Source organism: Salvelinus alpinus, chromosome 28 (assembly GCF_045679555.1).
Source record: "Salvelinus alpinus chromosome 28, SLU_Salpinus.1, whole genome shotgun sequence".
Classification (NCBI taxonomy): Eukaryota; Metazoa; Chordata; class Actinopteri; order Salmoniformes; family Salmonidae; genus Salvelinus; species Salvelinus alpinus.
This window is the reverse complement of record NC_092113.1, coordinates 20,232,335-20,245,519: the sequence shown is the minus strand read 5'-3', so window position 1 is coordinate 20,245,519 and position 13,185 is coordinate 20,232,335. Positions and strand designations below refer to the sequence as shown.

The 13,185-nt window shown below is 38.7% G+C and overlaps 1 protein-coding gene across 4 annotated transcripts in view; it reads right to left on the bottom strand.

The window, feature by feature from the left end:
• The window catches only part of pik3cd (phosphatidylinositol-4,5-bisphosphate 3-kinase, catalytic subunit delta), a 51,812-nt gene extending 45,171 nt beyond the window's left edge, over positions 1 to 6,641 (bottom strand). The window contains exons 1-5 of one of the 4 annotated variants that reach the window (XM_071372119.1): positions 6,623 to 6,641; positions 3,372 to 3,546; positions 1,772 to 2,000; positions 1,052 to 1,284; positions 129 to 308 (exon numbers count right to left, since the gene is read on the bottom strand). In XM_071372119.1, coding sequence (XP_071228220.1) covers positions 129 to 308; positions 1,052 to 1,284; positions 1,772 to 2,000; positions 3,372 to 3,512 — 783 coding nt within the window. In that variant the 5' untranslated portion in view covers positions 3,513 to 3,546; positions 6,623 to 6,641. Of the gene's footprint in view, positions 1 to 128; positions 309 to 1,051; positions 1,285 to 1,771; positions 2,001 to 3,371; positions 3,547 to 4,618; positions 5,063 to 6,622 lie in introns of those variants that run through there. The other 3 variants (XM_071372121.1, XM_071372118.1, XM_071372120.1) reach the window with 3 other exon arrangements.
• Between the last annotated feature and the right edge of the window lie 6,544 nt (positions 6,642 to 13,185).

Here is a 13,185-nt window from a genome sequence, read left to right as displayed (position 1 = left end):
ATAAGAAACAAATACAGACCAACTCAGACTAAACATACCAGGCACAACATATTGAAAAATAGTTAACATCAATGGAGAAAATGGGTAAACTCGCAGTGAAGTAAGCTTGTATTATTGTGTTTACTCACTTTGAACTGGCACAGGGGGTATTTCCCGTATATGAATTCCCACCTCCCATTGACCTGTAAAGTGTAGTCCTCTGGCTTCTCCTGTCGCACTGAGCGAAACACAGTGGCCTTCTTCTTTAGGGCACTCCGCATTAAGATCACCGGCAGGTCCTGGGGCTCCTGCTGAAGCATAAAGCTTTCCTACAGAAAATAATAGATTCATTTTATATAACGGTTTTCATTACAATCAGAATCTCAACGTCACTTGAAAAAATATTGATCTGGTAATTCTTGAACGATGGTCTTCCATAGCTTCAGATGATAGGCAGTTTGAAAAGGCAGTAGCTTGATTTAAAAAAAGAAAGCTTGAAAAGAAAGCTTTTAGTTAAGTCCTTTATGAGTGCTTTTTTACAGTACATTTTGTAGTTACATTTTGTATGAAGGCTACTCTATAAAATAATACATTAGACAGTAGGCTTGGTAAGTATATCATGTAGTAGCTATAACGTCAAATGGTGTTCTTTCCATCGTCACTATGGCCGTTTTTGTGCAAAAATGTCACATCTTAATGATTTTCTGTTTCAACTGTTTCTTTTTTCTTTCTACATTCATAGTGATTCCGAACTGTTGTTTTGAAGACTTGTAAAGTGACAGTGAGTGGTGTTTGTGGTGTGTGGGAGGGGAAGGGAATTTCCAAAGTGTGTACGTTTTTCTTTTTTTTTTACCTAAAGTCATCCTTCAGATCTTAACTTGGTCTATGCATTGGTAGAAATTCAGAATTTTCCAGTCAAAGATATCATTGCTGACAGAAGGTGAATATTCACATCCCAATCCAATCACAATATCCCATGTCCCTTCCCAAATTCACAACAAGTAACTGATTGATTTACTAGGACAAACATTAAGAATAAGAGTAAAAAAGACCAGAGGAACAAGGCACTTACATCGCTGGCCTCAAACTTGACATTGACAAAGATCTTCTTAGTGCCTTTTGTCTTGATGCCCCCGGGCTCTGCCAGGGAAACACATGGCTCTAGATCACACGAGAAGCTGTACTCCATCCACTGGTACCATGGCAACCGCTGGCGGTCCTGGGCCTTCTCTTCACAGAAGGACCGCATCTTGGCCCGGAACTCGTTCACCTCATGGTTCTTCTGGGAGTCAAATTCGTGCAGACCTGAGAGACATGAACAGGAGTGGACACAAGGTCTGGTGTTGGAAACTAGCAGGATACAGTGCATTTGGTGATTCAGTGACTATGAGCTAATAACCAATTATGCCAATTCACATCTATGTTTGTTAGGTGCCATTTTTAAAATGCTAGTTCAAAGATGTTTTACACAAACGTTATGCTACCTCTACCCAAGATCTAACAGGCCTAGGTGGGTTTCCCAAAGCATTCGTGGCTAACATAGTAAATAATTTCTCTCGACGACCCACACTCACAGCACTCGTAGACCAGAAAAGGGATTTTCATTAGTTCATACATCGAAGATTGGCCGTCAAACATAGATTTCATAATTGTTATTCTCTCATGGCTGTGTGGACTAGGTTGTGGAGAGAAAATATATACTACTTAACCTATGACTACTTAGGGAAATCCTCTGGTCCTACTAGCATTGCTTTGTGCTGCTTGCTGCATGCCCCTGAGAGGTGATGTAGACCTTTGCCAATCAGCAGGCTGATCTGGGTGTTGGTGAGCTTCTCCACGCGGTCACCCTCCCGGGCCACCAGCCTCAGGACAGACATGAAGAGCCGGACATCACACAGACGACGGGTCTCGTCTTCTAGCTCCTCACGCTCTGCCGTCGAGTTGATGCAGGTGAACACGTAAGCGTCCGCGTCGCTCAGCGCTCCATACAGGGGCTCGCTGCTAGCGTTCCTCCACACCATCTATACAAACACACACAAGCACGCGCACACACACACACACACACACAGGGTTCATAACCAATATGATCAATACTGACCATTTACACACCCAGTCACATTCTGACTGGCAAATACACAGAGTAGCTGACCATACCCAAACACACAAATCAACTGATCACACCATGAGAAAGAGGAAGCTGACTGCACACACTAGAGCAAGAAACAACACCATTTAAAATTAACAGAAACATCTACAACACTACTGGTACTGCATTCAAATCAGGTGTAATAAATTGAGTATTAGTATTGCATGTTTTAAAGGGGCAATCAGGGATTCAAACAACAAAAAAGTGGTCACGCCGCCAGGGTTTTTAAATCTCCATCTTAAATTAATAAAAATTACAAAACATTCAATTATAAAACAACAAGTGATCACCCAATTGAGTAATTTACAGGGGAAAGTCTGTAAACGACTGTAAATAAAACCAGCAAAATCTCTGAAGCAAGCTGCCAACAGTATCCTTATTTAACACATATAAATCAAACAGTATGAAGAGGCAGGACTGTTGGCATAGAAACAGGCAAATCCATGGATTTGAGAGCATTTTTGACTGCTACAGCAAATTGTCAGACAGATTTGTATTAGAGAGATGAGACATTAACTCTCTCTACCCGTGTACCATCACATCCAAACATGCCCTTCCATAACAGGCTACAATTCAATAGGTAGTGAAGTTAATTTATTAATCCAACATTTATCTAAAGAGGTAGGTAATTGAGAACAACATTTTATTATAATGACCTGGCTATACCTGGTTTTTACTTCAAAATAAGACTAACCATAATATTAATAATAGTAAATATATTTATTTTATATAGCGCTTTTCATTACAAGTACAATCTCAGTCACCCAATATTTCCTAAATATGACTGTTTCTTTGAGATTCATTGAGAATGCGGTATTACGTACCATTTGGCACTAAAATACCAGTTCCATTTTGGTACTAAAGGAATCAGACCTGCTTTACTGCACTGAGCTGGCTCAACTCCATCGGACTCTCCACAGAATAATACTCAAGTCAATCAACAGTAAATGCAATACAGGGTGCTGCCTTGGAACAGGGAGCAAACATAGAACAATTTCAATATATGACAATATACTGTATGACCCAAACCTTTTGCACATGCATTTTTATCGGTTTCTTGTCATTTGCACGTGTAATTGTATCTATTCCATATGATTTGTTTCCATGTTCAAGCAAATTAACAATATCTGTAATGTACAGAAAAATATGACAACATTATCAAGTATCAACTCTTGATACGTGTGCACATTTACACAGTCAGTTGAATGTGGGTCATGCAGCCACAGACCGGGAAACGAGGACTTACTTTTTTGATGGCACCGATGGTGTCATTGCGAGACACAGGGAATTTCAGGAAGATCCCGGTGGGCAGCAGGAAGTCCATCATGATGTCATGGTCCCCCTCCTTCTCCCACTCGCCCAGCATCCCATACTCCCCCGGGGGCATGGTGACGGTCTCTCATTTACCGTCAGCTCCACTGCTGTATCACGGGAAAGGAAACCCAGCCGGCCATTCAGGACACAAAGACAACGCAGCAACCTTAATTAATGCTCAATATGACAACGTGTTATGTATGTAGCTACCATAGGTCTACTTGTGAGCCTACGAAGTTAGCAGCATGCCTACTAACACCATAGCAGAGTTAGGGTCAATTCCATTTCAATTCAGTCTAATATGGCAGTAAACTTGAATTCCAATTGCAAAGCAATGAACATTTGACTTTCTTTACTTCCTGAATAGACCGAACATAAATATAATTGACCCGTTACGTGGATAAGCCGTTGTGTGCTGCGTCTGCTATGATGTCTGAATGGTCGGCTGGAATTTCTGTTTACTTCGTGAAATGTAATAGAATTGACTCCAACCCTGCTATGGTCTTAGTAGGCATGCTGCTAACTTTGTAGGCTCACTTGTAGGCCAACTTTATACATTGTATCTCACGTTTGATATCACAGGAAGGCTTATGTTTCTAGGCATTTAAAATGGGGGGCAACAGCTCCATGGCTGAAATTATGATCAATAATACAATTATTATTAGAATATGAAAAATATTATGTTTATTTTATTTTAAAGACATGGTAGCCTACTGAATAGTAAGTATTGGTGAAGGCCGACTACGATGAACCAGATCCCTTCAAGCATTCAGCCCTGTCTCAGAATCGAATAGTGCCAGTTACCAGTGGGGCATAGAAAGACTCACTATGGCAATAAATCATTATACCAAACTAGCAGAACATTGGGGGTTATGGAAATGTTAAATTAGAATTTCAAAAACATAATTTGAATGTGGTTTTCAATTTCTGAATTCTGTATCTATTCAAGAAATGTGTAAATTCTGTGCTAATGAAATTATTAAACCTACTTGAGTGCAGCCTGCAGTGCTTACGTATAGCCAAGACAGAGGCTGACATTCTGTTAAACATTTTATCCGTTCTTTTACGTAGAACTATACGTAGGCTAACTGTGAAAGTAATGTACCCCTACAACAATGGACATTGAGTAAAATACTAGCCTATAGCACAAAACATCAGCAAGATTGAAGAACAAAATACCTGTAACTACAGGAGTTCAAATGGTCGTGCATCAAAATGGTCTAATAACGTAGATTAAAATAAGGTCCCATGCCTAAAAACGTTGTCAGACTGTGCAATATATAAAACAAATGTATGTTTCACTCAAAAGACAAGTCAACATAGCTACTGTATTATGGTTCAGTCACTTTATCTGCTACAAGCCAGTTGCTCATCTCTTCATCTTCTACCAGCGCTGGCAATGCTTTTCATCCATAGCTAAATAGCGTGCCCAAAAAATGATTCTTATGGTTCTCCGTCGTATCACTGTTCTCCCACACAAGACACAAAATAATTTTCGCAATTTGCTTTATATCTGAAAGGCTCCTAGGCGAGAGGAGCTCCTTCAGTGCGTAGTCTGTCTATTCTAAAGGAACGGCGAGGTGCGCTCACTGCACGACAATGCGCTTTGCCTCATCATCGCGGAACACGCCAAGGGAACGTCTACAAAGTTTGTTTAGACTAGGAAGTGTGTGTGCGTGTGTGTAAAATAATATTCCTGCATAGCCTATCAGGACAAAGCATTTGCAACACAACTGTGAGGCAAAGGCTTCAAACCAAAATGTGTTAAACATCTATCAATCAATAAATAATGCATCCATCCACATAAAAATCCATGTCAAATTAAACTCAAGCCTTCTCTAAACACAAATCTGTTTTAACGGACTCCATATACCACAACCCTCCTCACAAAATGCTTCCTTAAAGATTGGCCACTGATAAAGTCCAATTTGCTACAATTCATATCAACATGTAGATTGATTCAGTGTGGTGTAGGCTTAATCAAACAGAGATTGTAGCCTGAGTGTAGTTTCCCATCAACAAACCGTATACAGTACATTGTCTACTGATACTAGACAAAGCTGATACAGATCAGATCAAACATCATGCAGTCCCCAAGCAACCGACACAATCGATTGTCAATATTCCAAATAAGGACAGGGGGGAAAATGCAGTAATTACTTCCTAAACAGGATACCCAGCATGTCAATGCCTTGTTTCTATTCAATGAAAATCAGTTGTTCTAGGGTGAAACTGCGAAATAGATGTGCACTGTGAACCTACCATTCATGTTACAACTAAACCACCAACTAGATCAGTTTGGCACAAAATTAGGAAAGGGTTCAATGACTTTAGCCATTCAGAAAAACACGGATGTCCATTTTTCATCATGTGGTACAATTCCAGTAAACTTCTCTCTCTCTAACCGTTAACAGAGCCAACAGCTTCCTGCTTTCAGTGAAGGAAAACCCACAAGATACACATAAATAGTAGAAACAGTAAAATGATGAATAAGCAACATTCACCAGGGGCCTACTAAACCCCAGATACACGCATGCACACACACAAACTACCACTAAATCCACACTGATTTGGCATACAATGACTCCATTCCCATGGAAAGCGAAACCTAAACCAGAATAGTTAAAAGGAAAATCGTAATACAATTCAAAACTTGCCTTGAGGCTACAGGTATGTGATTCTGCGATCAGACGTGCTTCCAAAGCAACCATAAAAAAGGATTTCAACTCTCCGCTACTGGAAATACAAGCAAAAAAGGCTCCCCATTTCTAAACACAGGTAATTTCAAAGGTTATAATCTATCCATGATCAAAGCAAAAAGAGATCGGATTCAAAGGAAAATAAAAAGGGTATAGTAGCAGCGTTCTTAGTTCAAAACTCTATGGTACCACTATACCTGAGGCCTAGCTGAGCCATAATGCCAAACCACTAAATAGGTACACTGAGTGTACAAAACATTATAAAATACCTGCTCTTTCCATGACACAGACTGACCAGGTGAAAGCTATGACCCCTTATTAAATCAACTTCAATCAGTATAGATGATGGGGAGGAAACAGGTTAAAGAATATTTTTTAAGCCTAGAGACATGGATTGTTTATGTGTGCCATTCAGAGAGTGAATGGGCAAGACAAAATATTTAGGTGCCTCTGAACAGGGTATTGTAGTAGTTGCCAGGCTCACCGGTTTGTGTCAAGAACTGCAACGCTGCTGGGTTTTTCATGCTCAACAGTTTCCCGGGTGTATCAAGAATGGTCCACCACCCAAAGGACATCCAGCCAACTTGACAACTGTGGGAAGCATTGTAGTCAACATGGTCCAGCATCCATGTGGAATGCTTTCGACACCTTGTAGAGTCCATGCCCCAATGAATTGAGGGCAAAATGAGGGGGTGCAACTCAATATTAGGAAGGTGTTCTTAATGTTTTGTACACTCAGTGTATAGTGAAGGGGAACATGGAAAAAAGAGGTGTGCCCAGGTGTGGCTCCATATTGCTTTCCCATGATAACCATAATAGAAAACCAATAACATGATTTCATCAACCATACTCCATAATTCAATATTCATATTTATATTTGATTAGTCAACATTTCATGATTCTAATTAGGCAAAACAAACATTTATCATGAGACAGAAAGTAAGGGAATTTAGCTCCAACAATAGTACTATTGTAGAAAATGGAAACCGGCAGACTCAAGTCAGTGAACTGCATGATCTGAAATGTCCATAAGAATCTCTTCCTTATTTACACATTCCCAAGTCCACTGTCAAGAAAAGATTGAACTTTAACGTATATAAACATGTAGGATGATATAGTGTAAATGAACATTTTTTCTGACAATATAGCATAAAGAAATAAGATACCAAATTAGAATAAACAAATATTAGACGAAAACATGAACAGTACTAAGAATTCCAAAAATATATAAGTGAATCCAAAATGCACACACCTCAATAGGGGTTCTGTATTTTCTTACCTTGGAAACCATTAGATAGAGGGGCTTAGGTATAGCATTTTACAATCAATGTGAACAGCTGGAGGACTTGGATCAGAGTCTAAAAACACACCAATGTGTAACAAGAGTGCACTTACAACCAGCTGGTGAAAACAGGAAGTTAGTGTGCAGAAGAGAAACTGCAGGCCATATAAAGTTACAGACCCCATAGCCCTTACCCATCCACCATCACTGAGCAGTCACCATAGTGCAAAACAATGCATGACAAAATCCAATCAAATTTTATTTGTCACATGCCTCATAAACAACAGGTGTAGACAAACAGTGAAATGCTTACTTCCCAACAATGTATAGAAAGAAAATAGAGAAATAATAGAAAAGTAAAACACATAATAATAAATACACAATGAGTAACGATAACTTGACTATATATAAGGGGTAAGTACAGAGTCGATGTGCAGGGGTACGATGTAATTTAGGTAGGCACAGTATGTACATACCTAGGAATAAAGTGACAGATAATAAACAGTAGCAGCAGAGTATGTGATGAGACAAAAAAGTTAGTGCAAAAGGGGTCTATAGAGTACCTCAGTATGAGTCATAATATCCATAAAACCAAGTGGTCAAACAGGGAAATGGTTCCAATCGTTTTTCCACCATTCATTTTTCCCATAGTGGGATTTTAGAAAATCTTAAAATAAGGGCTGTGTTCATGTAGGCTTACCCTGGCGTTACGTTTTGATAACCTTGTAAATCTCTCTAGGACAAGGTGACTTTTATCAATATATTCACCTATATTTACCCCCAACATATGACAGTCACATTAGCAGGTAATTAGAATATCATAAAGAACTACAAATGCCATGATTATCTGGATGAGACTGCCAACTCGAGGCAAAGGTAAGAATCACTGGATTAACTACCTGTTAGCTAAATGAGGTAATGAATAAATTGGCTAGAATTCTGTAAACTGCCTTGTGCAAGTTTTAAATTGACACAAAGGGGATCATACATGCTCATGACAAGTCTCACAATGCATCGTATCATAATGCATTGTAATTTTAGGCTTGAAGTAGTGTTACCTAAAAAAATGTATACAGAATGGATGAAAGATTAAAACATTTCAGATTTAATCTTAAATTACCACAAACTGTATCCGTCTTGGATGGGCTAATAATGGAAGTGAATATGATATCATACGCACCATTTCTGTCCCCAGTCACATGTGTTTGCATGTTCCCTCGTGGGAAGATGAAATTACTACAATTCTGATTCATTGTAGTGCCACACTATGATCTGGTTTCCCAGACACAGGTCTAGCCTAGTTTTTGGAATCTCAATTGAACTGTGTTTGGGAAACTGTCTATTAGGGCTGCACAATATTGGCCCAAAAATCTAACTGCGTTTTTATTTCTCCAAATATTGCAATTGTGATTTGACTTGCGATATACTATAGATCAAAACACTTGTGTGAACTGTTGGAATCATAGGAATATAATTATTTATATTAAGACACAATTTGGAAAGCAACAACATTCTTGTTTGGAACAGCATGTAAACTTATAGTGATTCTAACAGCGAGGAGGAAGAACCATAAAAACGGATGTTACACACAGCTGAGTGGGGTTTCAAAATATTGCATGCCTCTAGTACATTTTCCTCAATTCCTCACAATTTGCTTTGGGTCAGAGAACATTTTGCAGTTTTAAAGTTAATGCTCTGCAATTCTACACATTTTGCTATGACCTATGCCATGTTCATATGAGATGTGTGAGAGAATGATGAACAAAATCAATGGGGGCCCCCTGGAGGTCAGGGCTCCTGAGCACATGCGTTGTGTGCCTGGTTGATTAATTTGGTGATGACTAGGCCTACCACAAGGTTTTGATAGATGGTTTGACTACCTTAATTAGCAACGTAAAAAATGTTAGCTGACATGGGCTAATTGAGAGACTGACATAACTGGGAAACTGCTAATGCACTACCGAACGTTTTAATTGCACCTTGTGTATTCTACTTTTCTAACACTCATCAGTAAGTCCTTTTTTCCCCCTGGGTCGGGGCCCCTTAGCAGACGCAGGGCCCTAAGCGCAGCACGTAGTCTGCATCAAGGAAGTGGCGGCTTTGCTCACAAGCTCAAGGTGATGGCCAAACTTGTCTAGTATAGTTGAACATTGTAGGAGCAGAGATAATTTTGCTGCCTGCTCACCTGGTTATTCTTGATGTTCAGTTGTTAGTTGCCATTTTCAATCAAGATGATGCTGAGTAACATTTCATAGGCCATAATCCAGGTCAGTCTGACATTGAAGTCAGTTCATGACTGTTTTATGATGTCCATAAACAAATCACATCTGTTGTTGTGGTTCAGGGTGCCATTTGGGACATACAAAGGAGTACACTTTTTGTCTGGCCTCTTTATACTCGCCTCCCAGTATTTGTTTTTAGGCAGCAGCTACTCTTCCTGGGGTCCAGCAACATTAAGGCAATTATATTCAAATTAAAATATTACATGACATTACATTTCATAACACTTTTCACAACACATTGTGTTCCTTCAGACCACTACTCTACTACCACATATCTACAATACAAAATCCATGTGTACGTGTGTGTAGAGTGTGTGTCTTATCATGTAAATGTTTGTCTGTGCCTGTGTGTGTGTCTCTTCACAGTCCCCACTGTTCCATAAGGTGTATTTTTAAATCTGATTCTACTGCTTGCCTCAGTTACCTGGTGTGGAATAGAGTTCCATCTAGCCATGGCTCTATGTAGTACTGTCTTCAACCTCAGTTTGGTTGCTATGTGTGTCAGTCTTGTTCAATATCTTTACAACTTATGTCTATTTGTACTGATAGTGAAATATCAACTAAATACACTCCCCTACGTATTTATTTGGATAGTGAAGCAAAAACTTTATTTGGCTCCATAGTCCAGCATTTTGGATTTGACATCAAATGTTTAATATGAGGGTATTGTCATAAATATCAATTTTACCGTTTACAAATGAAAGCACTATGTATCTAGTCCCCCGATTTGAAGGTGTCAAAAGTATTTGGTCAAATTCACTTTTGACTAACACCAGTGTCACACTACGGAAATTGTAACCTCTGCATAATCAAAACTGTTGCTTTGTGAGAAGGTGTTCATGTTTAATTAGCCATTGTTATGTATATATGGGATGGTTAGTTTCAGTGGCCTGGCTTCGGCCTCAAATTAAAGCAGGTGTGCCGGAGCCATGGCCCAGTGAGACACTGGTGCCGTCCAGCGTAGATGGAAACAGAAAACCCTGAGCCTTTTGGATAAAACACAAGGATAAAACACAATCTTGGATTCTATTAAAGTAGTCAAAAGCTTAGTATTTGGTCACATATTCCTACAACGCAATGACTACATGAAACTTGTGACTCTACAAACTTGGGTACATTTGCAGTCTGTTTTGGTTGCGTTTCAAATTATGGGTCTTTCTATAAACTAGGATATCAGTGAGGATTTCCTAACACTTGACAACTTGTTACAGTTGTTGATAAATCAGCAATAATAATCTGCCATTTTTTCCCCATGTCATTACATTAAAATATAAGGGGGATCATAGATATATTCAATAAAATTCACAAGTTGATTAAAAACCATTTTAATCCTTTATCATGGTTTTGTCTTGAAAGATTTGTCCAAAATCGTGTTACAAAACATAACTTTTCCATCCTTGCATTTATGGCAGTTTAAGTTGTCGTTACATCATATATTAAGCCTTAATCAGTTACATTTTTAGTTTTGAACTTGAACCCTGTAAAAACTCTGGATCTAGCTGTCAGACAGTTTTTTGTATAGAGATCTCAGAAATGCAGTGTAACTACATAACATTTTGTGTCTGAAAACAGTTTGTCACACAAATCCAAAATAATAAAAGCGATTACAAAATCGATAACGTCTAACCTTGATAATTAAAACTTAAATAGATACTGTCATTAACGCGGTTTTCTTCAATAATTATGCCATACTTGTTGGATGCCCATTTGGTGTCCAGCTGATTAGTTATGCCGTGATATTTTCACATCTGATCTAGGAAGGAATTTTCCAAATCAAGTGACAAACAGCTGTTATGATAGCGCATGTGATGCAACATCCCAAGTGCTGGGAAAAAGGTTTTTGCGAACAATGTCCAGAATATTTGTCGCTCTCATTCGTTATGCCGGTGAAGACAGTTGTGCCTGGATCCACGTTGGATCTAATATTCCTAGTGAATTGATGTTGATCATCTGTCATTGGCTGCTTGATTTACAGCAGGGTATAGTTAGATGTAACAGAGAAAGCATCAAGGTAATGTGTTCAAGTTTTCGTGCCTCGGATTGGACACAGTCTGTGCGCAATTGTGTAGGATAGACTATTGAGCAACACCCAACGCTATTCCTATTAATTATTATGGATATAATGACAACCAAACAAAAACATACTAGTGATCTTATTCACAATATGATCTGGTAATGTAATAACATGACAAATACATTTTGTTTTCCATGTTACACCTGCAAGTTTAAACAATAAAAGGGTCTTGAAGTGGCCTAGCCTACTTGAACTTGGAGCTCAGAAATGCAAGTACTGGTTTACGCCTTCCTTGAAAATCAGACATGTATTCAATTTGGTGCTTGAAAAGTCCTTGTAATTATTGTAGCCAAATTATAATTTCTCCCTGCTGCCTTTTAATTTTCAGTGATTTCCATTTTGATCCGTTTTTGTGAGAGATGTGGCCACTTTCATTTGTTCAATTGAAGAGTGTTGTGGTAAAACCACGCGTTATGAGAAGTGGTTCTCAAACTTTTTCACTCAGGTCCCTCACTTCCAGCATTGTGGAACATCCCCCACGCGCCCCACATCTATTTCTATGGGCACAAGCACTGTTCATGACAAACTGTCCACACTCTTGTTGGTGGAGAGAATTTTGCAGGTTGAAAGCTTACTTCCTGCAATTCTATACATTTCGTCATGGGGTGCAAAGAAAATGTTGCAGTTTGTAATTCTATACATTTTGCCATGTCTAATGTGTATTCATGTGATATTTGAGTGACTAAAAAATTACAACTAAGGGCTAAATAAAACAACGTTAGCTGACTCGGGCTGGCTGATCTGGACATTTTTGACAAGTTATAAATAGCTCTAAGGTATGCAATGACCGACATGACAAGAGGAACTGATGATACACTACCCAACTTCAAAAATTGCGCACCTTGTGCATTCTACTATTACAACTTTGAAGAGTAAGTTTAAACCCAGACTTAGTTCCTTTAAAAAAAGTAATTTTTATAAAAATGTAATGAAATACCCCCGCGCCCCCACCTGCAGACCCCACAGTCTGGGAACCACTGATTATGAGGAAGGCAACATCTAATGTTGGCTTCCCATACAAATCCTTCCATGAAAAAAGGAACCTGGTTTTAGTTCACTTTCTCATTATAAAAACATTGGTGAGATTCAAAATGGTGAGATTAATTCTAACGCTATTCATGGCTTTATTATTTAAAAACCGGTCACATAGGCTACAGAAAAATTGCCATGCATACATCCAAACTATTTAGTCAGGCAATGTCCACATTATTCTCACATATTTTAGAATGTAATAATAATTTGAATATCAATGCATTGGCAGGAACATTTTTTAAATTAAAGTGGTAATGGCCTACACGTTATGCATGTTCTTTATTAGGCTCTGTATGTACATTTATATAAATTATACAATTGTTTAACATTGAGGTCTTTCAAAATTACAATTAAGTTCTTGATAAAGTCCACGAAAG